General features: G+C 48.3%; 1 protein-coding gene across 2 annotated transcripts in view; it reads left to right on the top strand.

Annotated features, from left to right (window-relative positions):
- LOC138638360 (phospholipid scramblase 2-like) overlaps nt 1–26998 on the top strand; it is a 91153-nt gene extending 64155 nt beyond the window's left edge. For both annotated transcript variants that reach the window (XM_069727593.1, XM_069727594.1), the window contains exons 8-9: nt 8078–8239; nt 25926–26998. In XM_069727593.1, the coding sequence (XP_069583694.1) occupies nt 8078–8239; nt 25926–25964 (201 nt within the window). In that variant the 3' untranslated portion in view covers nt 25965–26998. The remainder of the gene's footprint in view (nt 1–8077; nt 8240–25925) is intronic.
- The last annotated feature ends 310 nt before the right edge of the window (nt 26999–27308 follow it).

Raw genomic sequence — 27308 nt, 5'->3', positions numbered from 1 at the left:
GCAAGTGCAATGTGACCTGTCAGACAGGAGGCAGAGGGAGGGGAATAGGGAGAGAGGCAGGAGAGCTGCAAGTGCAATGTGACCTGTCAGACAGGAGGCAGAGGGAGGGGTTTAAGGAGAGAGGCAGGAGAGCTGCAAGTGCAATGTCACCTGTCAGACAGGAGGCAGAGGGAGGGGAATAAGGAGAGAGGCAGTAGAGCTGCAAGTACAATGTGACCTGTCAGACAGGAGGCAGAGGGAGGGGAATAGGGAGAGAGGCAGGAGAGCTGCAAGTGCAATGTGACCTGTCAGACAGGAGGCAGAGGGAGGGGAGCTGCAAGTATAATGTGACCTGTCAGACAGGAGGCAGAGGGAGGGGAATAAGGAGAGAGGCAGGAGAGCTGCAAGTGCAATGTGACCTGTCAGACAGGAGGCAGAGGGAGGGGAATAGGGAGAGAGGCAGGAGAGCTGCAAGTGCAATGTGACCTGTCAGTCAGGAGGCAGAGGGAGGGGAATAAGGAGAGAGGCAGGAGAGCTGCAAGTGCAATGTGACCTGTCAGACAGGAGGCAGACAGAGGGAGGGGAATAGGGAGAGAAGCAGGAGAGCTGCAAGTACAATGTGACCTGTCAGACAGGAGGCAGAGGGAGGGGAATAGGGAGAGAGGCAGGAGAGCTGCAAGTGCAATGTGACCTGTCAGACAGGAGGCAGAGGGAGGGGAATAAGGAGAGAGGCAGGAGAGCTGCAAGTACAATGTGACCTGTCAGACAGGAGGCAGAGGGAGGGGAATAGGGAGAGAGGCAGGAGAGCTGCAAGTGCAATGTGACCTGTCAGACAGGAGGCAGGCAGAGGGAGGGGAATAGGGAGAGAAGCAGGAGAGCTGCAAGTGCATTGTCACCTGTCAGACAGGAGGCAGACAGAGGGAGGGGAAGAGAGAGAGAGGGGAGCTGCAAGTACAATGTGACCTGTCAGACAGGAGGCAGACAGAGGGAGGGGAATAGAGAGAGAGGTAGGAGAGCTGCAAGTGCAATGTGACCTGTCAGACAGGAGGCAGACAAAGGGAGGGGAATACAGAGAGAGAGGGAGGAGAGCTGCAAGTACAATGTGACCTGTCAGACAGGAGGCAGACAGAGGGAGGGGAATAGGGAGAGAGGCCGGAGAGCTGCAATTGCAATGTAACCTGTCAGACAGGAGGCAGACAGAGGGAGGGGAATAGGGAGAGAGGGAGGAGAGCTGCAAGTACAGTACAATGTGACTTGTTAGACAGGAGGCAGACAGAGGGAGGGGAATAGAGAGATGCAGGAGAGCTGCAAGGACAATGTGACCTGTCAGACAGGAGGCAGAGGGAAGGGAATAGGGAGAGAGGCAGGAGAGCTGCAAGTACAATGTAACCTGTTAAACAGGAGGCAGACAGAGGGAGGAGAATAGGGAGTGAGACAGGAGAGCTGCAAGTACAATGTGACCTCTTAGACAGGAGGCAGGAGGGGAATAGGGAGAGAAGCAGGAGAGCTGCAAGTGCAATGTCACCTGTCAGACAGGAGGCAGAGGGAGGGGAATAGGGAGAGAGGCAGGAGAGCTGCAATTGCAATGTGACCTGTCAGACAGGAGGCAGACAGAGGGAGGGGAATACAGAGAGAGAGGGAGGAGAGCTGCAAGTACAATGTGACCTGTCAGACAGGAGGCAGAGGGAGGGGACTAGGGAGAGAAGCAGGAGAGCTGCAATTGCAATGTGACCTGTCAGACAGGAGGCAGACAGAGGGAGGGGAATACAGAGAGAGAGGGAGGAGAGCTGCAAGTACAATGTGACCTGTCAGACAGGAGGCAGAGGGAGGGGACTAGCGAGAGAGGCAGGAGAGCTGCAATTGCAATGTGACCTGTCAGACAGGAGGCAGGCAGAGGGAGGGGAATAGGGAGAGAAGCAGGAGAGCTGCAAGTACAATGTCACCTGTCAGACAGGAGGCAGAGGGAGGGGAATAGGGAGAGAGGCAGGAGAGCTGCAAGTACAATGTGACCTGTCAGACAGGAGGCAGAGGGAGGGGAATAGGGAGTGAGGCAGGAGAGCTGCAAGTGCAATGTGACCTGTCAGACAGGAGGCAGACAGAGGGAGGGGAATAAGGAGAGAGGCAGGAGAGCTGCAAGTACAATGTGACCTGTCAGACAGGAGGCAGAGGGAGGGGAATAGGGAGAGAGGCAGGAGAGCTGCAAGTGCAATGTGACCTGTCAGACAGGAGGCAGAGGGAGGGGAATAGGGAGAGAGGCAGGAGAGCTGCAAGTGCAATGTGACCTGTCAGACAGGAGGCAGAGGGAGGGGTTTAAGGAGAGAGGCAGGAGAGCTGCAAGTGCAATGTCACCTGTCAGACAGGAGGCAGAGAGAGGGGAATAAGGAGAGAGGCAGGAGAGCTGCAAGTACAATGTGACCTGTCAGACAGGAGGCAGAGGGAGGGGAATAAGGAGAGAGGGAGGGGAGCTGCAAGTATAATGTGACCTGTCAGACAGGAGGCAGAGGGAGGGGAATAAGGAGAGAGGCAGGAGAGCTGCAAGTGCAATGTGACCTTTCAGACAGGAGGCAGAGGGAGGGGAATAGGGAGAGAGGGAGGGGAGCTGCAAGTGCAATGTGACCTGTCAGACAGGAGGCAGACAGAGGGAGGGGAATAGGGAGAGAGGGAGGAGAGCTGCAAGTACAGTACAATGTGACCTGTTAGACAGGAGGCAGACAGATGGAGGGGGATAGGGAGTGAGACAGGAGAGCTGCAAGTACAATGTGACCGGTCAGACAGGTAGCAGAGGGAGGGGAATAGGGAGAGAGGCAGGAGAGCTGCAAGTGCAATGTGTCCTGTCAGACAGGAGGCAGAGGGAGGGGAATAGGGAGAGAGGGAGGGGAGCTGCAAGTGCAATGTCACCTGTCAGACAGGAGGCAGAGGGAGGGGAATAAGGAGAGAGGCAGGAGAGCTGCAAGTACAATGTGACCTGTCAGACAGGAGGCAGAGGGAGGGGAATAAGGAGAGAAGTAGGAGAGCTGCAAGTGCAATGTGACCTGTCAGACAGGAGGCAGAGGGAGGGGAATAGGGAGAGAGGCAGGAGAGCTGCAAGTGCAATGTGACCTGTCAGACAGGAGGCAGAGGGAGGGGAATAAGGAGAGAGGGAGGGGAGCTGCAAGTACAAAGTGACCTGTCAGACAGGAGGCAGAGGGAGGGGAATAAGGAGAGAGGCAGGAGAGCTGCAAGTGCAATGTGACCTGTCAGATAGTTGGCAGAGGGAGGGGAATAGGGAGAGAGGCAGGAGAGCTGCAAGTGCAATGTGACCTGTCAGACAGTAGGCAGAGGGAGGGGAATAAGGAGAGAGGCAGGAGAGCTGCAAGTGCAATGTGACCTGTCAGACAGGAGGCAGGCAGAGGGAGGGGAATAGGGAGAGAAGCAGGAGAGCTGCAAGTACAATGTGACCTGTCAGACAGGAGGCAGAGGGAGGGGAATAGGGAGAGAGGCAGGAGAGCTGCAAGTGCAATGTGACCTGTCAGACAGGAGGCAGAGGGAGGGGAATAAGGAGCGAGGCAGGAGAGCTGCAAGTACAATGTGACCTGTCAGACAAAAGGCAGAGGGAGGGGAATAGTGAGAGAGGCAGGAGAGCTGCAAGTGCAATGTGACCTGTCAGACAGGAGACAGAGGGAGGGGAATAAGGAGAGAGACAGGAGAGCTGCAAGTGCAATGTGACCTGTCAGACAGGAGGCAAGCAGAGGGAGGGGAATAGGGAGAGAGGCAGGAGAGCTGCAAGTACAATGTGACCTGTCAGACAGGAGGCAGAGGGAGGGGAATAGGGAGAGAGGCAGGAGAGCTGCAAGTACAATGTGACCTGTCAGACAGGAGGCAGAGGGAGGGGAATAGGGAGAGAGGCAGGAGAGCTGCAAGTGCAATGTGACCTGTCAGACAGGAGGCAGAGGGAGGGGAATAGGGAGAGAGGCAGGAGAGCTGCAAGTGCAATGTGACCTGTCAGTCAGGAGGCAGAGGGAGGGGAATAAGGAGAGAGGCAGGAGAGCTGCAAGTGCAATGTGACCTGTCAGACAGGAGGCAGAGGGAGGGGAATAGGGAAAGAGGCAGGAGAGCTGCAAGTGCAATGTGACCTGTCAGACAGGAGGCAGAGGGAGGGGAATAGGGAGAGAAGCAGGAGAGCTGCAAGTACAATGTGACCTGTCAGACAGGAGGCAGAGGGAGGGGAATAAGGAGAGAGGGAGGAGAGCGGCAAGTGCAATGTGACCTGTCAGACAGGAGGCAGACAGAGGGAGGGGAATACAGAGAGAGGCAGGAGAGCTGCAAGTGCAATGTGACCTGTCAGACAGGAGGCAGAGGGAGGGGAATAAGGAGAGAGGCAGGAGAGCTGCAAGTACAATGTGACCTGTCAGACAGGAGGCAGAGGGAGGGGAATAAGGAGAGAGGCAGGAGAGCTGCAAGTGCAATGTGACCTGTCAGACAGGAGGCAGACAGAGGGAGGGGAATAAGGAGAGAGGCAGGAGAGCTGCAAGTACAATGTGACCTGTCAGACAGGAGGCAGAGGGAGGGGAATAGGGAGAGAGGCAGGAGAGCTGCAAGTGCAATGTGACCTGTCAGACAGGAGGCAGAGGGAGGGGAATAAGGAGAGAGGCAGGAGAGCTGCAAGTACAATGTGACCTGTCAGACAGGAGGCAGAGGGAGGGGAATAAGGAGCGAGGCAGGAGAGCTGCAAGTACAATGTGACCTGTCAGACAGGAGGCAGAGGGAGGGGAATAGGGAGAGAGGCAGGAGAGCTGCAAGTGCAATGTGACCTGTCAGACAGGAGACAGAGGGAGGGGAATAAGGAGAGAGACAGGAGAGCTGCAAGTGCAATGTGACCTGTCAGACAGGAGGCAAGCAGAGGGAGGGGAATAGGGAGAGAGGCAGGAGAGCTGCAAGTACAATGTGACCTGTCAGACAGGAGGCAGAGGGAGGGGAATAGGGAGAGAGGCAGGAGAGCTGCAAGTCCAATGTGACCTGTCAGACAGGAGGCAGAGGGAGGGGAATAGGGAGAGAGGCAGGAGAGCTGCAAGTGCAATGTGACCTGTCAGACAGGAGGCAGACAGAGGGAGGGGAATAAGGAGAGAGGCAGGAGAGCTGCAAGTGCAATGTGACCTGTCAGACAGGAGGCAGAGGGAGGGGAATAGGGAGAGAGGCAGGAGAGCTGCAAGTGCAATGTGACCTGTCAGTCAGGAGGCAGAGGGAGGGGAATAAGGAGAGAGGCAGGAGAGCTGCAAGTGCAATGTGACCTGTCAGACAGGAGGCAGAGGGAGGGGAATAGGGAGCTAGGCAGGAGAGCTGCAAGTACAATGTGACCTGTCAGACAGGAGGCAGAGGGAGGGGAATAGGGAAAGAGGCAGGAGAGCTGCAAGTACAATGTGACCTGTCAGACAGGAGGCAGAGGGAGGGGAATAGGGAGAGAAGCAGGAGAGCTGCAAGTACAATGTGACCTGTCAGACAGGAGGCAGAGGGAGGGGAATAAGGAGAGAGGGAGGAGAGCTGCAAGTGCAATGTGACCTGTCAGACAGGAGGCAGACAGAGGGAGGGGAATACAGAGAGAGGCAGGAGAGCTGCAAGTGCAATGTGACCTGTCAGACAGGAGGCAGACAGAGGGAGGGGAATAAGGAGAGAGGCAGGAGAGCTGCAAGTGCAATGTGACCTGTCAGACAGGAGGCAGAGGGAGGGGAATAAGGAGAGAGGCAGGAGAGCTGCAAGTACAATGTGACCTGTCAGACAGGAGGCAGAGGGAGGGGAATAAGGAGCGAGGCAGGAGAGCTGCAAGTACAATGTGACCTGTCAGACAGGAGGCAGAGGGAGGGGAATAGGGAGAGAGGCAGGAGAGCTGCAAGTGCAATGTGACCTGTCAGACAAAAGGCAGAGGGAGGGGAATAGTGAGAGAGGCAGGAGAGCTGCAAGTGCAATGTGACCTGTCAGACAGGAGACAGAGGGAGGGGAATAAGGAGAGAGACAGGAGAGCTGCAAGTGCAATGTGACCTGTCAGACAGGAGGCAAGCAGAGGGAGGGGAATAGGGAGAGAGGCAGGAGAGCTGCAAGTCCAATGTGACCTGTCAGACAGGAGGCAGAGGGAGGGGAATAGGGAGAGAGGCAGGAGAGCTGCAAGTGCAATGTGACCTGTCAGACAGGAGGCAGACAGAGGGAGGGGAATAAGGAGAGAGGCAGGAGAGCTGCAAGTGCAATGTGACCTGTCAGACAGGAGGCAGAGGGAGGGGAATAGGGAGAGAGGCAGGAGAGCTGCAAGTGCAATGTGACCTGTCAGACAGGAGGCAGAGGGAGGGGAATAGGGAGAGAGGCAGGAGATCTGCAAGTGCAATGTGACCTGTCAGTCAGGAGGCAGAGGGAGGGGAATAAGGAGAGAGGCAGGAGAGCTGCAAGTGCAATGTGACCTGTCAGACAGGAGGCAGACAGAGGGAGGGGAATAGGGAGCTAGGCAGGAGAGCTGCAAGTACAATGTGACCTGTCAGACAGGAGGCAGAGGGAGGGGAATAGGGAAAGAGGCAGGAGAGCTGCAAGTACAATGTGACCTGTCAGACAGGAGGCAGAGGGAGGGGAATAGGGAGAGAAGCAGGAGAGCTGCAAGTACAATGTGACCTGTCAGACAGGAGGCAGAGGGAGGGGAATAAGGAGAGAGGGAGGAGAGCTGCAAGTGCAATGTGACCTGTCAGACAGGAGGCAGACAGAGGGAGGGGAATACAGAGAGAGGCAGGAGAGCTGCAAGTGCAATGTGACCTGTCAGACAGGAGGCAGACGGAGGGGAATAAGGAGAGAGGCAGGAGAGCTGCAAGTACAATGTGACCTGTCAGACAGGAGGCAGAGGGAGGGGAATAAGGAGAGAGGCAGGAGAGCTGCAAGTGCAATGTGACCTGTCAGACAGGAGGCAGGCAGAGGGAGGGGAATAGGGAGAGAAGCAGGAGAGCTGCAAGTACAATGTGACCTGTCAGACAGGAGGCAGAGGGAGGGGAATAAGGAGAGAGGCAGGAGAGCTGCAAGTGCAATGTGACCTGTCAGACAGGAGGCAGGCAGAGGGAGGGGAATAGGGAGAGAAGCAGGAGAGCTGCAAGTACAATGTGACCTGTCAGACAGGAGGCAGAGGGAGGGGAATAGGGAGAGAGGCAGGAGAGCTGCAAGTGCAATGTGACCTGTCAGACAGGAGGCAGAGGGAGGGGAATAAGGAGAGAGGCAGGAGAGCTGCAAGTACAATGTGACCTGTCAGACAGGAGGCAGAGGGAGGGGAATAAGGAGAGAGGCAGGAGAGCTGCAAGTGCAATGTGACCTGTCAGACAGGAGGCAGAGGGAGGGGAATAAGGAGAGAGGCAGGAGAGCTGCAAGTGCAATGTGACCTGTCAGACAGGAGGCAGAGGGAGGGGAATAAGGAGAGAGGCAGGAGAGCTGCAAGTACAATGTGACCTGTCAGACAGGAGGCAGAGGGAGGGGAATAAGGAGCGAGGCAGGAGAGCTGCAAGTACAATGTGACCTGTCAGACAGGAGGCAGAGGGAGGGGAATAGGGAGAGAGGCAGGAGAGCTGCAAGTGCAATGTCCCACAGCTCATTTGCATGCAATTTCAACACTATTTCTCAGAAACTGCAAAACTGATTTCTACAATTAATTTATAGATTTAATGATCATAAAGCACCTGTACTTCCATGTTAAAAGGTATAAAATATTCATCACAGGTTCCTAGTAAGTCCAAGAACAGGCTGATAAGTTTTGGATGTTTCAATGATATCGCCCAAAAGTGCCATTCCTGGCATAACTGCCTTCAGCCAGATATTCCATAAGCAAAGATGTTAGTATATGTTTGACTTTCATGGTTAATGTGTAATAGCCTTAAGTGCCGATGCGTCAGCTCTGGGATTTACCTTTGCTCTTCTGCTTTTTCCTTTTTTATACCGCGCAGTATCATGTGATAAGATTGTGGGATGTTTTCAAACATTGTATCCAAAAAGTTATAATCCAAAAATAAAGCTCCCAAGAAGGCGTGTTTTATTGTGCAGTGTGTCTACACATAAATCCTAACATGCCGAAACAGCTCCAACTCTTCTACTTAATTTCTCTCTTTAGCTGAAGGCACTCGATGACGAAACTATCATTGGGCGGATTTCTAAACAATGGTCTGGAATGGTAAAGGAGTACTTCACAGATGCTGACAACTTTGGAGTTCAGTTCCCCATGGACCTTGATGTCAAAATCAAAGCCGTTATTCTTGGTGCCCTTTTCCTTATTGTAAGTATTATTTATTCCATGTCTTATTCTTATTTCTCCTGCGGAGAGGGGTTGTGATAAATGTATGGGTTGTTTGTTGGAACCATTTTTGTTAAAGTTTGTGCACAGTAGAACGATTAGATTGAATCAAGCCTGCTCTTATAATATTAAAGCCTGTAAATGTTCCTAGCCTACCCTCTAAACACCAATTTTAAAACTACAAGCTGTGATTGATGCAGGAAGGTAAGTAAATGGTTAAAGTGGTTAGATGATAGTAAAATATACTAAAAGAGAGAAAAGGAGCAAAGCGATGGACAATGCTGGCAGAAGTAGATAGGTGGGAAACGTGATCCATGAAGCCTGCGGAGTGGGTGTATCTGATGTTAGGTGAGTCATCACACAAGCTGTAGTCATGGGGGCAAGGACTTCTCACCGACCGGTGAAAATCATGTGACCCAATGCAAAATGCGCTTTAGGATGTAATGGAGGAATATATGCTATGTGACCTGAATCCAGCAATCTAAGGGTGCATTTACACTGTAGGACTATGTGAGCGAGCGTTCCTAGGATTGCTCGTTTCCTGATAATTATGGAGTAATTATACAGATAGGGCAGAACATCAACAGGACCTGCGCTGTCAAGATCAATGGCAGCGTATGTGCCAAGAACGATCCACTACTGATGTTCCTTTTGGATATTATATTTCCTGTGTAAGGCCGGGTTTACAATACCAGACTGGCAGGGTTTAAGGACCGCCAATTGCGCACTTGTTTGATCGGCAGTCGTGTAATAGCCTCTTTAACCCTTTCTCGACTTATGAGGTACTTGTACATCATATTTTGCTATGTGTTCCCGCAAATGGATGTATCGGTATGTCATGACGATCATGCTGACACAGAAGCTGTAATGCATTGTACCAGCAATCAAAATAATAAAAGTTAAAGTCCCATAGAGGGACTAAGTAAAAATGTAGAGAAAATGTAAGAAAAAAAATCACAAAATAACCAAAAAATGAAGAAAAAAAAAATCAAATAATGTATAGTTATGTAAAAACAAAAATAAACAACCAACCGCCAAAAATAAAGTGGAATAAAATGTGATAAAAAAGATGAGTGTAAATAAAAATGGTATCACGAAAAAGTCATCTTGTCCCACCATACAGCTCTGTCACCTGAGAAATAAAAGTTATAGCTCTCAGAATAAAGCGATGCAAAAATAATTCTTCTTTCTATAAAATAGTTTCTATTGTGTAAAACGCCATAACATAAAGTGGTATCGCTGCAATGTTACTGGCCCAAAGAATAAAGCTGCCTTATATACAGTGGGGCAAAAAAGTATTTAGTCAGTCAGTAATAGTGCAAGTTCCACCACTTAAAAAGATAAGAGGCATCTGTAATTTACATCATAGGTAGACCTCAACTATGGAAGACAAACTGAGAAAAAAAAATCCCGAAAATCACATTGTCTGTTTTTTTTAACATTTTATTTGCATATTATGGTGGAAAATAAGTATTTGGTCAGAAACAAACAATCAAGATTTCTGGCTCTCACAGACCTGTAACTTCTTCTTTAAGAGTCTCCTCTTTCCTCCACTCATTACCTGTAGTAATGGCACCTGTTTAAACTTGTTATCAGTATAAAAAGACACCTGTGCACACCCTCAAACAGTCTGACTCCAAACTCCACTATGGTGAAGACCAAAGAGCCTTAAATTCGGACAATAAGACTGACCCAATGTTAGGGCTAGCGGAACGCACCGAGTAAATAGAGATGTTTTTATTGATATTGGTGCGTTCGCAGCCCGGGGTCCACCGTGCAGGAGTACCCGCTGCTAGCAAACTATATGGCGGTATAGACTAATTCAGTTAATTCACCGAGTAGCCGTGAAAGAGAAGCACTGTGCCCTGGCACAGGCTACCTGCCCAAACAGAGAGCAGTCAGTGGTCACGCATGTACACAAAACTCCTCGCCGAAGGAGCCAGCATTCTAGGGGCTTATTTCAGCCGGGTCCCTGAATACATTCAAACACAAACTCCTTGCCGGAGGTGCCAGAATTCTAGGGGCTTATTTCAGCTGGGTCCCTGAACACACTCTCACGTGACCACACTGGCGCAAAGCACATAACAAAAGACAATACTAGCGCATGGCCGTGCGGCCGTGTGAGCCTTAAATAGTTGCAGCACGTTTAGGACCTTCAAAGAAGGACCAATGGAGTTGCTGCAGTACCTGAGCATTTGACTAGAGTTGAGCGACCTTTACTTTTATAGGATCGGGCCGGGTTTCACAAAACCCGACTTTTGAAAAAGTCGGGTCGAGTGAAATCGGCCGATCCTATAAAAAAGTTGGGGTCGGACGAAACCCGAAACCCAATGCAGTGCATTGGGTTTCCATGCTTCCCAGGGTCTGAAGGAGCGGAAACTCTCCTTCAGGCCCTGCGATCCATATTTTAGTGTAAAATAAAGAATTAAAATAAAAAATATCGCAATACTTACCCTCTGACGCGCCCTGGTACTAACCGGGAACCTTCCTTCCTTAGAATCAGCCTTCCAGGACCTTGCGGTGACGTCGCGGTGATGTCGTGGCTTGTGATTGGCCGCGCGGCCGCCCATGTGACCGCTCGCGCGGCCAATCACAAGCCGCGACGTCACCCGCGACATCACCGAAGGTCCTGGAAGGGCTGATTCTTAGGAAGGAAGGCTGCCGGAAAGAAGCAGGGCGCGTCCGAGGGTGAGTATATACGGGTGAGTATATACCTAATAGGAATATACTCACCCTCGGACGCGCCCTGCTTCTTCTTAGAATCAGCCTTCCAGGACCCTGGGTGACGTCGCGGCTTGTGATTGGCCGCGCGGCCGCCCATGTGACCGCTCGCGCGGCCAATCACAAGCCGCGACGTCACCCACGACATCACCGAAGGTCCTGGAAGGGCTGATTCTTAGGAAGGAAGGCTGCCGGAAAGAAGCAGGGCGCGTCCGAGGGTGAGTATATACCTAATAGGAATATACTCACCCTCGGACGCGCCCTGCTTCTTTCCGGCAGCCTTCCTTCCTAAGAATCAGCCCTTCCAGGACCTTCGGTGACGTCGCGGCTTGTGATTGGCCGCGCGAGCGGTCACATGGGCGGCCGCGCAGCCAATCACAAGCCGCGACGTCACCGCGACGTAACCCAGGGTCCTGGAAGGCTGATTCTAAGGAAGGAAGGTTCCCGGTTAGTACCAGGGCGCGTCAGAGGGTAAGTATTGCAATATTTTTTATTTTAATTCTTTATTTTACACTTAAATCTGAATTCCGATACCAATTCCCGATATCTTAAACATATCGGGAATCGGTATCGGAATTCCGATTCTAGATTCAAAAGATCGCCGACTTCATGTCCGACCCCACACTGGGGTCGGGTCGGGTTTCATGAAACCCGACCTTGCCAAAAGTCGGCGACTTTTGAAAAATTTCGACCCGTTTCGCTCAACCCTACATTTGACCCCAGATCTCCACTGAGAGATCTTGCCCTGGGCATGCTCAGAGTGCAAAGCAGGACTTAGTCCTAGCACCTACAAGGACCTTCCAAGAAGGACCAATGACCTTAGCTGCAGTATCTGATCATGTGACCTTCGATCTCCACTGAGAGATTTTACTCTGGGCATGCTCAGAACGTGAAAAGCAGGACTTAGTCCCAGAAGCGTCTGCTCGCCGCTGCCCAGCACTGACTTCAATGGCAGAAGCAGGAAATGCAGCAGTAACTCTTAGCACAGAGTCAGACTAAGCGGGATGCTGGGATCGACGTCTTTGCTGAGCAGGCTCCACTGCGGCAGGAGAAGAATGGGAGATCGCAGCGGAGATGGCCTGAGATTCCCCCTGTGCAGAGGCAGGAACTCGACCCCTAACACCCCACCTCATAAAAATCTTTTTTTCTGCTATTTTCCACCCCAACATTTGGGGTGCGTTTTATGGTCCGGTGCGTCATATAGTCTGAAAAATACGGTATATGAAAATTGGAGCTCTCAAAATACGGTGATGCAAAAACTTTTTTTTTGTAAATTAACAGCAGCCAAACATAAAAACACTACTGTATATACATTTGGTATCACTGTTATTGCACCGATCCGAAGAATAATGCCATCTTATCACTTATAATGCATGAGGAACAGCATAAAAAAACAAAAACATTTCTACACCTGTTGTTGATTTGGTCATTCTGCCTCCCAAAGATTGCAATAAGGCTTGTCTCACATTTATCCTGCGCTCTGCTCTGAGCGCTTGCATAGGAGTTTCCAGGTAATTCTCTGAAATATGTGATTCAGACAGAACCTCAGATTTAAAATTTCCTATAATGAGGTAAATAGAGGCACTGTGGATGCAGACTGGCCTATGATCTGGTTGTGTCCCGTCTTTTTAAGCATGCACAAAAGCGCTGTCAGCTACAGTTTTGTACACCTCTGAAAAGAAAGACAACATTGAACAGAGGCCAGATGGAGTCCAGAGTAACTTGGCTGCTTCATTATAGTGATTGGATTCCCCGGGCGTTTCATCTGAATCACAGATATTAACAGACATAAGGGCTTTTCAAATTACTGGTAGCACAAAAGCTCTGGGAAAGCTCCCACCAAGAAATGAAGTGAAATCTTCGTTCCCAAATCCAAATACTTCCCCTTCCTTTTAAGCTCCACAATGTGTCTAAACTTAAGTTAGCGACGACATATTTGACATTAATGTAATGAGTAGAGACCACTAAATGTATGGGTGTGTGGCTCCAGAGTGACAAGCAGGACACAATGTATGGGCACTACAATGGAATATATGAAATTTGCACTCTGCATCTTCCAGTGCGTATTTGTTTCTGAAAAATGCCCATAGTCAAAATCGTCACTAACACCTGTAGATGAATTCACAGTGGAGTGTAAATTCCAATAAGGGGTCAAAAGAGGAGGGTTTCCACTGTTTAGAGTCCAGATGGGCCTTTTTCCCATTTTATCTTGTGAAAATGAAAATCTGGGGCTAAAACAAAATGTTAGAGCTGAAAATGTAATTATTAATTCTTCGCTCCCCCAGTTGTATAAAATTCTTTGACACACCTGTTTGTAAAATGGGGTCACTTATAGAGGATTCTGCTGATCAAGCACCACAAGGGCTCTGCCAATGTGACATGACAACCACAAACCATTCCAGATAAATCTGAGGAAGTGGACCACATAATTTGTTACGCAATTTCTCTTCTTTTCCCTTTTTGAAAAATAAAAGCTTGGGGCTAAAACAACATTTTACTGGTAATAATTCAATTATTTTTTCTTCAACGCCTAATTGCATAAAATGTTGTGACACACCTGTGGAGTTAATATGCTCACTGCACACATAGATGAATTAATAGAAGGGTGTAGTTTGTAAAATGGGGTCACTTATAGGGGTTTCTGCTGTGCTGGCACCTTATGGGCTCTAATGTGGCATGACACCCTGAAACCATTCCATCAAAATGCACTCCAATATGGCACTCCTCGCCTTCTGAGCATTGCACTGTGCCTGAAAAGTAGTTTCTGATCACATATAGGATATTGGCGTACTCATGTCAAATTTATATTTGTTTTTTATTTTCACAGCTCAACGTTAACGTTATAAATTTCTGTGAAACACCTGGGGGTTCAAGGTCCTCACCACCCCTCTAGATAAATTCCTTGAGGGGTGAAGGTTCCAAAATAGGGTCACTTGTGCGGGGGGTTTCCATTGGTTAGGCACATCAGGGGCTCTGCAAACATGACATGGCGTCCACTATCTTTTCCAGCCAACTTTGCGCTCCAAATGTTGAATGGTGCCCCTTCCCTTTTGAACCCTAACTTGCACCCAAATAGTAGTTTCCCCCCCACATGAGGTATCAGTATACTCAGGACAAGCTGCACAACAAATTGTATGGTCCAGCACACAGGGACCAGAGGCAACACACGGGGGCAGAGTCAGCAAACAGGGTCCCAGGCCGTGCACGGGGCCCCTGGCAGCGCACGGGGCCCCAGGCAGCACACAGGAGCCCCAGGCAGCACACGAGGTGAAGAGACAGCGAACGGGGTCCCAGGCAGCCACGGGGGCTCCAAGCAATGCAAAGGGCCCCAGGCAGCACATGGGCCCCTGGCAGCATACAGAGGCCCCTGGCAGCGCACGGGGCCCAGGCAGCACAGAGGAGCCCCAGGCAGCACAGAGGAGCCCCAGGCAGCATATAGAGGCCCCTGGCAGCGCACGGAGCCCCAGGCAGCACAGAGGAGCCCCAGGCAGCACACGGGGGGAAGAGACAGCAAACGGGGTCCCAGGCAGCGCACGGGGCCCCAGGCAGCATGCAGGGGCCCCAGGCAGCACACAGGGGCCCCAGGCAACAGACGGGGAAGAGACAGCGAAGGGGGTCCCAGGCAGCACACGGGGCCCCAGGCTATGCAAAAGGCCCCAGGCAACACACGGGCCCCAGGCAATATACAGAGGCCCCAGGCAACACATGGGGGAGCAGAGAAAGCGAACAGGGTCCCAGGCGGCACACGGGAGCCCCAGGCAGCACACAGGAGCCCCAGGCAGCACACAGGAGCCCCAGGCAGCACACAGAAACCCCAGGCAACACACAGGCCCCCCAGGCAGCACACAGGGGCCCCAGGCAGCTCACACTGGGGCAGAGACAGCACAAGGGGCCCCAGACAGCGCAAGGGGCCACAGACATCACACAGGATTGAGTGATATACTCCAGAACGGGGGCCCAAGGCAGCGCACACAGGAGCAGAGACAGCGAACGGTGTCCCAGGCAGCGCACGGGACCCCAGGCAGCATACAGAGGCCCTAGGCAGCACACAGGGACCAGAGACAACACACGGGGGGCAGAGTCAGCAAACAGGGTCCCAGGCAGCACACACGAGCCCCAGGCAGCACACATGAGCCCCAGGCAGCACACAGAAGCCCCAGGCAGCACATGGGGGGAAGAGACAGCAAACGGGGTCCCAGGCAGCACATGGGGCCTGAAGCAGCATACAGAAACACCAGGCAGCACATGGGGGCCCCAGACAGCACACAGGGGCCCCAGGCAACACACGGGGGAAGAGACAGCGAGCAGGGTCCCAGGCAGTCACGGGGTCCCAGGTGGCACACGGGGCCTGAAGCAGTATACAGAAACACCAGGCAGCACATGGGGGCCGCAGTCAGCATACAGAGGCCCCTGGCAGCACACGGGGGAAGAGACAGCGAACGGGGTCCCAGGCAGCGCACGCGGCTCCAGGGAGCACACATAGGCCCCAGGCAGCACACAGAGGCCCCTGGCAGCGCACGGGTCCCCAGGTAGCACACGGGGGGAAGAGACAGCTAACTGGGTCCCAGGCAGCAAAGGGCCCCAGGCAACACACGGGTGAGCAGAGAAAGCAAACAGGGCCCCAGGCCACGCACGGGGCCCCAGGCAGCACACAGGGGCCCAAGGCAGCACACAGGGGCCCCAGGCAGCACACGGGGCCCAAGGCAGCATGCAGAGGCCCCTGGCAGCGCACTGGGCCCCAGGCATCACACGGGGGCAGAGAAAGCGAACAGGGTCCCTGGCAGCACACGGGACCCCAGGCAGTACACGGGGGCCCCGGGCACTGCACAGGATTGAGTGATATACTCAAGAACGGGGTCCAATAAATCACACAGGGGGTCCCAGACAGCGCACGGGGGGCAGAGACAGCGCACAGGGGCCCTGCACGCTGTCTCTTCCCCCCCGCTGTGCGCGGTCTGGGGTCCCATGCGCTGTCTCTGCTCCTCTGTGCACTGCCTGGGGCCCCTGTGTGCTGCCTGGTGCCCTGTGCGCTTCCTGGGGTCCTGTGCGCTGCCTGGGGCCCCATGTGCTGCCTGGGGCCCCATGTGCTGCCAGGGGCCCCATGTGCTGCCAGGGACGCCTGTGTGCTGCCTGGGGCCCTGTTCGCTGTCTCTGCCCCCCGTGTGCTGCCTGGGACATCGTACGCTGTCTCTGCTCCCCATGTGCTACCTAGGGCCCCGTGTTCAGCCTGGGTCCCCGTGTGCTGCCTTGGGCCCCGTTATTGAGTACTAGATGGTGGCCCGATTCTAACGCATTGGGTATTCTGGAATATGCATGTCCACGTAGTATATTGCCCAGCCACGTAGTATATTGCCCAGTCCCGTAGTATATTGCCCAGCTACGTAGTATATTGCCCAGCCACGTAGTATATTGCCCAGCCACATAGTATATTGCTCAGCCATGTAGTATATTGCCCAGTTGCATAGTATATTGCCCAGCGACGTAGTATACAGCACAGAGCCACGTTGTATATTGCCCAGTGACGTAGTATACAGCACAGAGCCACGTAGTATATTGCACAGCGACGTAGTATACAGCACAGAGCCACATAGTATATTGCCCAGCCACGTATGTCACAGGTTAAAAAATAAAAAATAAACATACTCACCTTCCAAGGGAGCCCTTGTAGTCCTGTCGCCTGTGTGCGGTGCACTCTGCAGCTTCCGGTCCCAGGGTTGGTAGCGCAGGACCCGTGATGACGTCGCGGTCACATGACCGTGACGTCATGGCAGGTCCTTCTCGTGCAGGCGTGCAGGACCTGTGATGAGGTCGCGGTCACATGACCGTGACGTCATGGCAGGTCCTTGTCGCATACCATCCTTGCCACTGGAACCTGCCGCTTGCATGGAGCTGTTACTGGAGTGTTGCGAGGAGCGGGAAAGGCGGCGGAAGGTGAGTATGTAATGATTTTTTTTTTTTTTTAATTATTTTTAACATTAGATCCTTTTACTATTGACTCTGCATAGGCAGCATCAATAGTAAAAAGTTGGGGACACACAGGGTTAATAGCGGCGGTAACGGAGTGAGTTACCCGTGGCATAACGCGGTCCGTTACCGCTGGCATTAACCCTGTGTGAGCGGTGACTGCGGGGAGTATGGAGCGGGCGCCGGGCACTGACTGCAGGGGAGTAGGGAGGGACTAATCGGACTGTGGCTATCGCTGCCATGACAGGCAGCTGGCGAGACCAATCAGCGACTTGGATTGCATGACAGACAGAGGCCGCGACCAATGAATATCCGTGACAGACAGAAAGACGGAAGTGACCCTTGGACAATTCTATAGTAGATATCACTCAATGGTTCTCAAAAGCCTGAACAATCTGATCTACAGCAGCTGGGGTATATTCTGACCCAGAGGGGTATAATCTGTCCTAGGCCACTTTAACCCCGGGTATATTCTGGGCGGGGGTTAATTTGGCCTGTTACACTGGTATTGGGATAAATGACATATTGCTAGGACCCACAATGGTCCTAAGTGGGAAGAGACTGCATATTTCTCCATCAGTTCTCGAACATTGCTGTAAGGAGCTCCTGCTAATGTGCTATGTTATACACCAGCACAACTGAGCACATTCATGCTGATGAAAACAGGAAACCACAGTTGTGACTTGGCACGGTGGAGAATAGAATGTGACATCCTGTACCGAGACCTTGCTCCACCTGTGGTTTGGGTTATGGCTTTAGAAGTAGGTTCTGTTCACACTGGCATCATGGCTTTTATGGCTTTTATTTTCTAAGAAGCCTTAATGGATCTAACTGAATCTCTCTTGCAGTAAATCCTAATGGATCTCATTACAGTATAATGGGTCCCTCAGGTTCTCCATCAGGTTTCTGCTTGCTTGTAATGCATCTGATGGTATGAAAAATAAACACAAGTGAGCCTAAGGGTACCGTCACACTGAAACGACGCTGCAGCGATACGACAACGATGCCGATCGCTGCAGCATCGTTGTTTCGTCGCTGTGTGGTCGCTGGAGAGCTGTCACACAGACAGCTCTCCAGCGACCAACGATCCCGAAGTCCCCTGGTAACCAGGGTAAACATCGGGTTACTAAGCGCAGGGCCGCGCCTAGTAACCCGATGTTTTCCCTGGTTACCAGCGTAAGCATAAAAAAAACAAACACTACATACTTACATTCCGTGTCTGTCCTCCGGCGCTGTGCTTTCCTCTGCACTGTCAGCGCCGGTCAGTCGTAAAGCAGAGCGGTGACAGACACGGAAGGTAAGTATGTAGTGTTTGTTTTTTTACGTTTACGCTGGTAACCAGGGTAAACATCGGGTTACTAAGCGCGGCCCTGCGCTTAGTAACCCGATGTTTACCCTGATTACCAGTGAAGACATCGCTGAATCGGCGTCACACACGCCGATTCAGCGATGTCAGAGGGAGATCCAGCGACGAAATAAAGTTTCAAAGGATCTGCTACGACGTACGATTCTCAGTGGGGTCCCTGATCGCAGTAGCGTGTCAGACACAGCGAGATCGTAAGGATATCGCTGGAACGTCACGGATCGTGCCGTCCTAGCGATCAAAGTGCCACTGTGTGACGGTACCCTTACAATCTGCAATTAACATGGTTTCTTTTTTTTTGGAAAGCATTTTTTTATTTTTTGAAGTATATGGGCATATTATCATTACATGCAATATTTGGGCATGTCCCATTTTTATCAAATATTTGCTTGTGTTTTGTATAATGTTTAGATTGTTACCCTTACAGTACAGTTAATGCTTTCTATTACTGCACGGATTGAACAGTCACATGTGCCGCCCCTTCCTCTTTTACATCTCTGCCCCCTTTCTCTTGGTTGAACGTTTGCAGCCGTGTAGCCTTTTTTTTTTTTGCATGATCGTCGTAAACCCGCAATGTGACCACATGGAAGACCAGAAGGTGGGAAGGTGCGCTGAATTTTTTGTCAACTCAAAGGGTGCATCAAATACTTGTGCTTGAATTGAACAGTCTTTTGCCGCTCACTGACTCCATTTTATAGGGTTATTCTAATCTTTATAACTGGTTATTGTCTGACAGTACTTGTCAATATTAACCCTTTAACAACGGGGGTATTTCAGTTTTTGAATTTCCGTTATTTGCTCCCATTCACAGTGCCATAACTTTTTTTTATTTTTCCATCAATATGGCCATGTGAGGGCTTGTTTTTTGCGGGACGAGTTGCAGTTTTGAACAACACCATTGGTTTTAACATGTCGTGTACTAAGAAACGGGGAAAAAAAATTCCATGTGCAGTGAAATTGCAAAGAAGGTGCAATTCCACACTTGTTTTTTTGTTTGTTTTTTTTAACATGTTCACTAAATGCTAAAATTGACCTACCATTATGATTCTCCAGGTAATAACAAGTTCATAGACACCAAACCTGTGTAGGTTCTTTTTTTATTTAAGTGGTGAAAAAAAAATCCAAAATGTGTTTAAGAAAAAACAAATTTGCCATTGCCCGAGACCTGTAGTGTCTCCATTTTTTGTGATCTGGGGCTGGGTGAGGTCTTACTTTTTGTGCACCATGCTGACATTTTTATTGACACCATTTTAGTCTAAATGTGATCTTTTGATCAACCGTTATTGCATTTTATTGCAGTGTAGTGGCGACTAAAAAATCGTAATTCTGCCTTTTTTTTTCTCATTATGCCGTTTAGCGATCGGGTTAATTTTTTTTTATATCGATAGATCGGGCGATTCTGAACACGGCGATACCAAATATGTGTATGTTTGTTTTTTTTATTTTATTTTGAATTGGGCGAAAGGTGGGTGATTTGAACTTCTATTTTTGAATATTTAATTTTTTTTTTTTTACTTTTTGCATGCTTCATTAGTCTCCATGGGAGACTAGATGCTGCAGTAATTTGATCACTTCTGCTACACACAGATTTGCCTGTGATCAGATTGCCTGTGTGTAGCAGAAATGCTAACTTGCTGTGAGTGCTGACCATAGGTGGCACTCATAGCAATCTGGCAATTATAACCATAGAGGTCTGCTGCAGACCTCTAGTTGTCATGTCTGCCTATCTGTTCTGACGGGGTCACCGATGGGCGGGATTAGTAACACGCTTCCAGTAAGCCCGAGTTAAATGCCGCTGTCAGAAATTGACAGCAGCATTTTAACCAGTTAACAACCGTGGGTGGATCGTGATTCCACCCGCAGATGTTGCGGGCAAAATCAGCTGTATAGAACAGCTGTCATGTGCCCAGAAAGGTTCTCTCTCTCCTCTCTCTCTTTCTCCCTCTCCCTCTCTCCTCTCTCTCGGAATTTCTGTACGACAGATCCGTCATTACACTGGATCCGTCATTGCACACGTTTTTACCTATTTTCATGACATCCGTCGATACGTCATTTTGCTGCACCACGGCAGACCCCAGAAAACGGAAGTGTGAAAGTAGCCTAAGTGATTCATTGCTGGAACCAGGATCTTTACCACTACATTATGCTGCTCCCTTATGGGGTAGGAAAAACCTGGTGATAGATCCTTTTTAACAAGAAATATCAGGCAATATCCACCCATAAAAAAATGGGAATAACCCCTTTGTTAGTGCGCCAACAAGTTTAATACATCTGATATTTGTATCATCCAGGTCTTTCCGCATTGCACAATGCAGTGATCGTACATTGCCTCCCAGTGGTTGTCATGCTCTAAGCAGCTCCTTCCACTTTATAGGACTTGGGATACAAACAAAATGAGCAAATAGCTTGTAGTAAGTGAATGAATAATAGTACATGTAACAGAGTACTTAGTTGACACTATTTTTATATTAAAAAAAATGTAAATGCTATTGCACCATGACAAGGTGACCCGATTCATTACTATACTGTGAAACCCATTACTATTACTATTTGTTTACTTACAACAGGGTATTTGCTCATTTTGTACTTATCCTAGGTTCTGCCTGTTAAATGGCCACAGTTTGAATGTGCACCTACACACTGTAGTTCTACCAACATGTGCTCCTGCTCATTTGCTTTTGGAACTTTGTACTTCTCAGTCTGGTCATTTTGTTCCTATACCTTTCCACTGGCAGATATCTGAACAGTCAGGCTTCGGTCCTGCTCTGCCCCCATCTATATTGAGATCTGCTGACACATTGTGAAGTTAACTACAAAAGTTAGGGACCATCCTGATTGGGTACACCTTGTCATGGTGGGACGGCTTTTATGACTTTTTTTTATCAAAACAGTGCATGTAAATAACATGGGCTACTTAATTGACACTATTACTATTTATTTACTTACTCCAGGGTATTTGCTCATTGTTTTTATCCTAGGTTCTGGCTGTGTGGCCAGTGTGAATGTGCACCTACACATTACACTTATACCAATATATATTCCTGGTCATTTTTTTTGTTTTCCTTTCACTTTATATCTCCCTGAATATCTGCATCTGGTCATCTAGTGTAACTCTTAAAAATAGCCAATCATCAGCCAAACAATAAAGTTCCAGTTAAGAAGATAAAATATCAAAGCACTTACCTAAATATATACAAATACAGCTATACAAAGTAGCAGTAACAAGCCAATTCACAAGAAAATATAGCCAAAGATAAATAAATCATTGTAAATCTTTATTGAAAATATGCAAAAAATTATTACCGTAATAAAAAGGCACAGTAAAGGCGACACATAAACAGTAGGCGGAGATGAAAAAATATAAATGGTAATAAATACAGTACAAAATGCAAAGAGGATATATATCCAATAAGTAGTAACCAATAGTCCAAATATATTTTGCATTGTTGCCATAGAAGAATCAGGCATGCTAAATACTATCCCAGGCCCGCTACAGATCATGTGACTCATCACATGATGGGGTTCTTGCTCACGTCATCCGACCTGGCCCCTTCAGATGACACGGTGAGGGATGAGCCTTCGTGGAGCTAGAAGCGGCTGCATGCTCTGCTGCCACACTGGGTGAGGGAGAATCTGGCTGCTTAACGGAAAGAGGGTGGGGTAGCTCAAACACTAGTAAAGGGGGGAGTGGAGACCTCTGGGCTGATCTGACAAACACCTGTCAGCCCTAACATCCCTAAATAGGTTTTGCACTTATCATCAAGCAGGAACCTAGTCCTTGAAAGCCCCTAGCGATAGGCCCTGCAACTAAAGACAAATCGGGAAGACAAACGAGGGAATACACTCACGCCAGCAATCCTCCAAGAGGCTTCAAGAAGAAACTAGTTGACTTCTAGCACTTCCAACAGAGGTAAATTCAGCTAACACCAGCGCCTTGCTGAAACGACTCAGGGTATTTAAACATCCAGCAAAGGTGTGTCAATAAGCAGCAGAAGGTGGAGATCACTGCTATGTCCCAAAGGGAGAAGGATATCACTCCATAACAGAGATGAAGGTCAAGAAGATGCTTGCAAAGCCAAGCGCAAAGATCTTTTACAGCCGGATCCAAAATGACTGTTTGTTGCACCTGGCACACCCGTGACAGCTGCATACAAATTGGATATGCTTTAAAACGTGGCGTGACACTAATGGTCTGTACTAGTATTTAATATGCCTCCTGTTGGTCTGAAACCACACCCCTTGACGAAGGCTATACGCCAAAACAAGTGTTGGGACCTGCACCATTCTAGCAGAAGGAGATGAATACAGCAATTCATATGTTATTTTTTTCTTTCATTTACATCTTAGTTGATTCTTCTATGGCAACAATGCATAATATAGGCTATTAATATCAGCTCATAGCTGTTTGCTTAGCCTTAACTGATTACAGGGGGACCAGAAAAAATTCACTTGGGGTCCCCCAATAAAATCTAACCATGAAAGGCTAGGCAGACAGCTGCAGGTTGACATCAATAGTTTAGGAAGGGGCCATGGATATTGGCCACCTCTCAAATTAAAAACATCAGCTCTCTACCGCCCCAGAAATAGCACATCAATAAGATGTGCCAAATTTAGCACTTAGCCTCACTCTTCCCACTTGCTTTGGTGCGTTGGCAAGTAGGGTAATAGTAGTGGCTGCTGACATGAAGCCCAGGTTCGTAATGGCGAGACATCTATAAGATGCCCCCATTACTAACCCCACAGTAAGGCTGCCGTCACACTAGCAGTATGTGGTCAGTATTTTACATCAGTATTTGTAAGCCAAAACCAGGAGTGGAACAAATAGAGGAAAAGTATAACAGAAACATATGCACCACTTCTGTATTTACCACCCACTCCTGGTTTTGGCTTACAAATACTGATGTAAAATACTGACCAAATACTGCTAGTGTGACGGCAGCCTAAAAGTTTGTAAATAAAATACTCCCAGAATAAAGTTCTTTATTTTTAAAAAAATGACAGACTCCATTATTAAATCTAAACTTACTATACTCGCCAAATGGCCAGTGCCCGATGCCCATGTTCCCTGTACACAATAAAAAATAATAAACAACCATATGCTCTCCAGTCCACGTAATCCAGAGTGTCCCATGGTGATCTCACTTGTAGAACAGTCACATCGGGAAATGTGACTGCTCTAATCAGCTGCCGGCTAAACAGTGACAGGAGTGTCATCGCTCCCGCAGTGTATAGCGCTGAGCTGCCGTGAGGGGGTCACACAAATTCATCAGCGAATGAGCTCAGGTGTTCTCACGGCACCACCAGTGCATGATAATTCTATATTTTTCAAACAAGTAGTTGGAGCACCAATGACCAAATTCATTTTCTACCCTTACAGCCCCTTCCCCACCACATCAGGTGGTATGGACAACTTCCTCCTGGTGTGACTGGGAACTACATTAAAATTTTCAGAATTTGTTGCATATGTAAATGAGAATATATTTAATTTGAAATTTACGGCTGATTAACTTTCCAATCAAATTTCAGTTTTGGATATTTTCCTGGAAGGAGATTGCATTGCTGACCATGTACATACATCTTTGTGCAGGAGAGTATATCAGGCAATACTATCCTCCAATTGACAAGCTGTTACCCCAAACATACTACCAGGGGACCTTCAACTATGGAGAAATGTTACGTGCTGGGTGCACTTGTTCAGATGACAACTGTTTTCTTGGGGAGAGTAATATTGTACTTAACAAATGGCGACAAAGGGGATATGTCAGTCAGTTAACTCAGAGTGTATTTATCAAAGTGAAAAACAAAACTAGAAATCAACTCCTATCTGATAAGAAAAATAATCCTTTAAATATAACTATTAACGCATCTGTTACTTTTTCCACATCTTACTGTCACGCACAGTGTGAGAAAACTAAGTGCAACACAAATGGATAAGGGGAAGGAAGCCCAGACACTAGGTAAAGGGTGAGTGGAGACTGTTTGGCAGATCAGATAACCCACCTGCCCTACCATCCCTAAATTGGTTCCTCACCAATCGTCGAGAAGGAAACCTAAGACCTGTAGCTCCCTAGAGCTAGGCCCTGGATAGGGAGGGGGAAGGGATGTGCACTTGTCAGCCCCCACTGTAAACTAAAGACCGAAAAGGTAGACAGACAAGAGGAATGAACTTAGCTTGGGCAGACTCAGAGAGGCAACACCAAACGTCCTCAAACAGATCCAGAGAAGAAGTTTGCCAACCGCTGTAGCGCCAAGCTTTCACAAAGGAAAAATGTGAATTTCACCGACAACTCTCTGCAGCAGAATGGAGATTTATAAACACCCAGGAGGTTGCCGCTGGGTCCAAGAGTCAGAAGGATTAAGGAGGCATCTGTAATGCCAAACGCAGAGACCTTCTGCATCCAGGTGCAGAGCGACAGTCTGCTGCATCTGACACACCCGTGACACTTACGGCCTACAATATGATCATGTTACAAGTATTATCCCAAAAAAGCTCTGTCATCAATCAAGGTGACACATTTATAAAAATCATATCTCAGGGCTGTACGTTTGTGGCAAAAAGAGGATGGACTGTGGGCAATATACTTTCGCCGAACCTGTTCCAAAGTCCAACCAAAAAGACCTGTTGATTAAAACACAAAGGTTTTTTCAAGTGTAATGGAAATCGATGTAACATGTGCGCCATTGCTGCGGACAAAACAAAAAAACTTTTATTCTTCTCAAGGAGACATTTATCATATTCAAGAATTGCGGCTGCTAGACAACCTGAACACATGCCTGTTTGTTAGACTGAATACATGTGGAGATTCCCTATCTAGCAGCCACAAATCATGCGGCTGCGGGGACTAAAACATAATCTACTAGCACGCCCAAGATACTCAGAGAACATCAGCAGGCATCATCTGACAGCAGGCATCGTCTGATGGAGTAGTAGTCTCTCATCAGCCAACACCTGCTGAGTTGCTGTAAATGTGACGGCAGGTCACATTCACAGCTGCGGGGTCACCCTGACAGCATGACTACACAGTGCTCTGATGGCGGTAGCAGTCTCACTGGCGGTAATGTTACCACCGATCAGAACCCCCGTGTTTCTCGTGCTGTCACACAGATGACAGCGTGGGAAACACCATAGGAAGTTCGTAAAAATGCAAACAACAATTCAGCAAATCCGCAAACCTTTTAATACCTATGTTTTTGCTTTAAGATTTGACTGACTCAATGGAAGTCAATGGGTATAAACACTAAAAATCCGCACAAAGAATTGAAGCGCAGCAGAAAAAACGCACTTGCAAGTACTCAAAGGAAAATGACTGATCGTGTGCACAACACTTCAGGATTGTCATTGAATTAACTGGCATAAGGATTCCCTAGTGTTTTTGGCCCATTTACGCTCAGAAAAACAGCTGCTAAAACACACCAAAAATATACCACATACACACAGCCTTACTCACTGTACCATTTTATTAACAATTTTTTGTATATTATCAATAAAGATTTACATTATTTTTTTTTGTTTTTTTTTATCTTTGGCTATATATTCTTGTGAACTGGCTTATTGTAACTCTTAAAAGTGAGTTTCCCAGGTAACTAGAGGAATCTAATTCTTCTTTCTCTTTTTTACAGGATTTCATGTTTTTTGAACAGACTGGAAATAAACATTAGAATGTGAAGATGGATATAACAGAAGAAATCCCTTTGGAAGAACTTTCCGTGTTTTTATTTTTTTTATTTTTCTCAAGTTTTTTAAATATGTTTTTAAAATGTTATTTTTCTGTATTTTCTATATTTTTCAAGTCACACTCCAGGTTTTGGATTCATAATAGTTTTGGTGCTTTGACTTTTTTTTAGGTTTCATCTAGAAGTAAAAAAGAAGGGCAGAATGTTATAAATCTGTTCATCATTTTTATTCCGGTGTTGCTAATGCTGCTGGAACTAGTGTGTTAGAATGATAGGTCACAGTAAAAATCTATCAAACCAAACTGAACCAAGTAACACGCTCCTGTAACATAGGGTCACACTTAAATTTCCTGCAATGTGAATTGTTATTCTGCTTAGAGGACTTCTCTCTGACCAAGCACTTAGGTCTTGATTCATCAGGGCTGGAGTTGTGCACACCAGCCTTAGTGAAAGTGGCGCTGGAGTGAGGTGCTCCAAATTCTTTAAGAGGTGTTTGCCTCCTAATGAACCTGTCACATCTTACAACTGATGTGCACCACCGCCAGAAATATTCCTCCAGCCAGTGATTTAATTTACACCACTTTATGGTGCAAATAATAGTGAATTTGATGTATCACGCCCCTGTCCCACCCCGGTTCCATCCACTTTGACAGGGACAAGCATAATATTGTTTGTTGGCAGTCAGAACCTCAAATTGTGCAAACATTTAGTAACATTTTAAGGTGTTTTACATCATATTCTGGCAAAAACACCTTGATGAATGTATGGTCTTTGTACTAATAATTCCTTATGAGGATATTGTTTATATGTAAAATTTACAAAACTTTGCACGTTTTTAAAAAAAATATATATATATTCCACTTTTATGCAATTTAGTGGTTGTTGGCATTTCAATGATCTTTCTTTTATTAAAACTTTTTGCCTTTAAGTGAATAGTCTACCTCTTGTAAGCCAATGTACAATGAATGTACTGTTTAAGTGTTCGGCATTAAATAAAAAACAGTTTTTCAATTCCTTGACATCCATGTGCCAAAAATATCAATGTAATGTATAATAACTATATACTGCACATTCGACTTTTACCAGCTCGGAGAAGTCAGATACAAAAAGGTAGTCACTAGTCTGGGTTCAAACACCATTTTGAAAGGAATGTGCCAGTGGGTTTTTACTATGTTATCTAACAGCAGCATGATGTAGAGACAGATACACTGATTCCAACGATGTATCACGTAGTTTATTGGTTGCAACAGAACCCTGTATATCCCCACCCACACCACTTATCGGCAGCTAATTAGTACTGGAAAGCTGCTAATTAGTACTGGGGGCGTA

The sequence above is a fragment of the Ranitomeya imitator genome, chromosome 5, assembly GCF_032444005.1.
Source record: "Ranitomeya imitator isolate aRanImi1 chromosome 5, aRanImi1.pri, whole genome shotgun sequence".
NCBI lineage: Eukaryota > Metazoa > Chordata > Amphibia > Anura > Dendrobatidae > Ranitomeya > Ranitomeya imitator.
The sequence above is the reverse complement of the archived record's forward strand: the minus strand, read 5'-3'. Positions and strand labels throughout refer to the sequence as shown.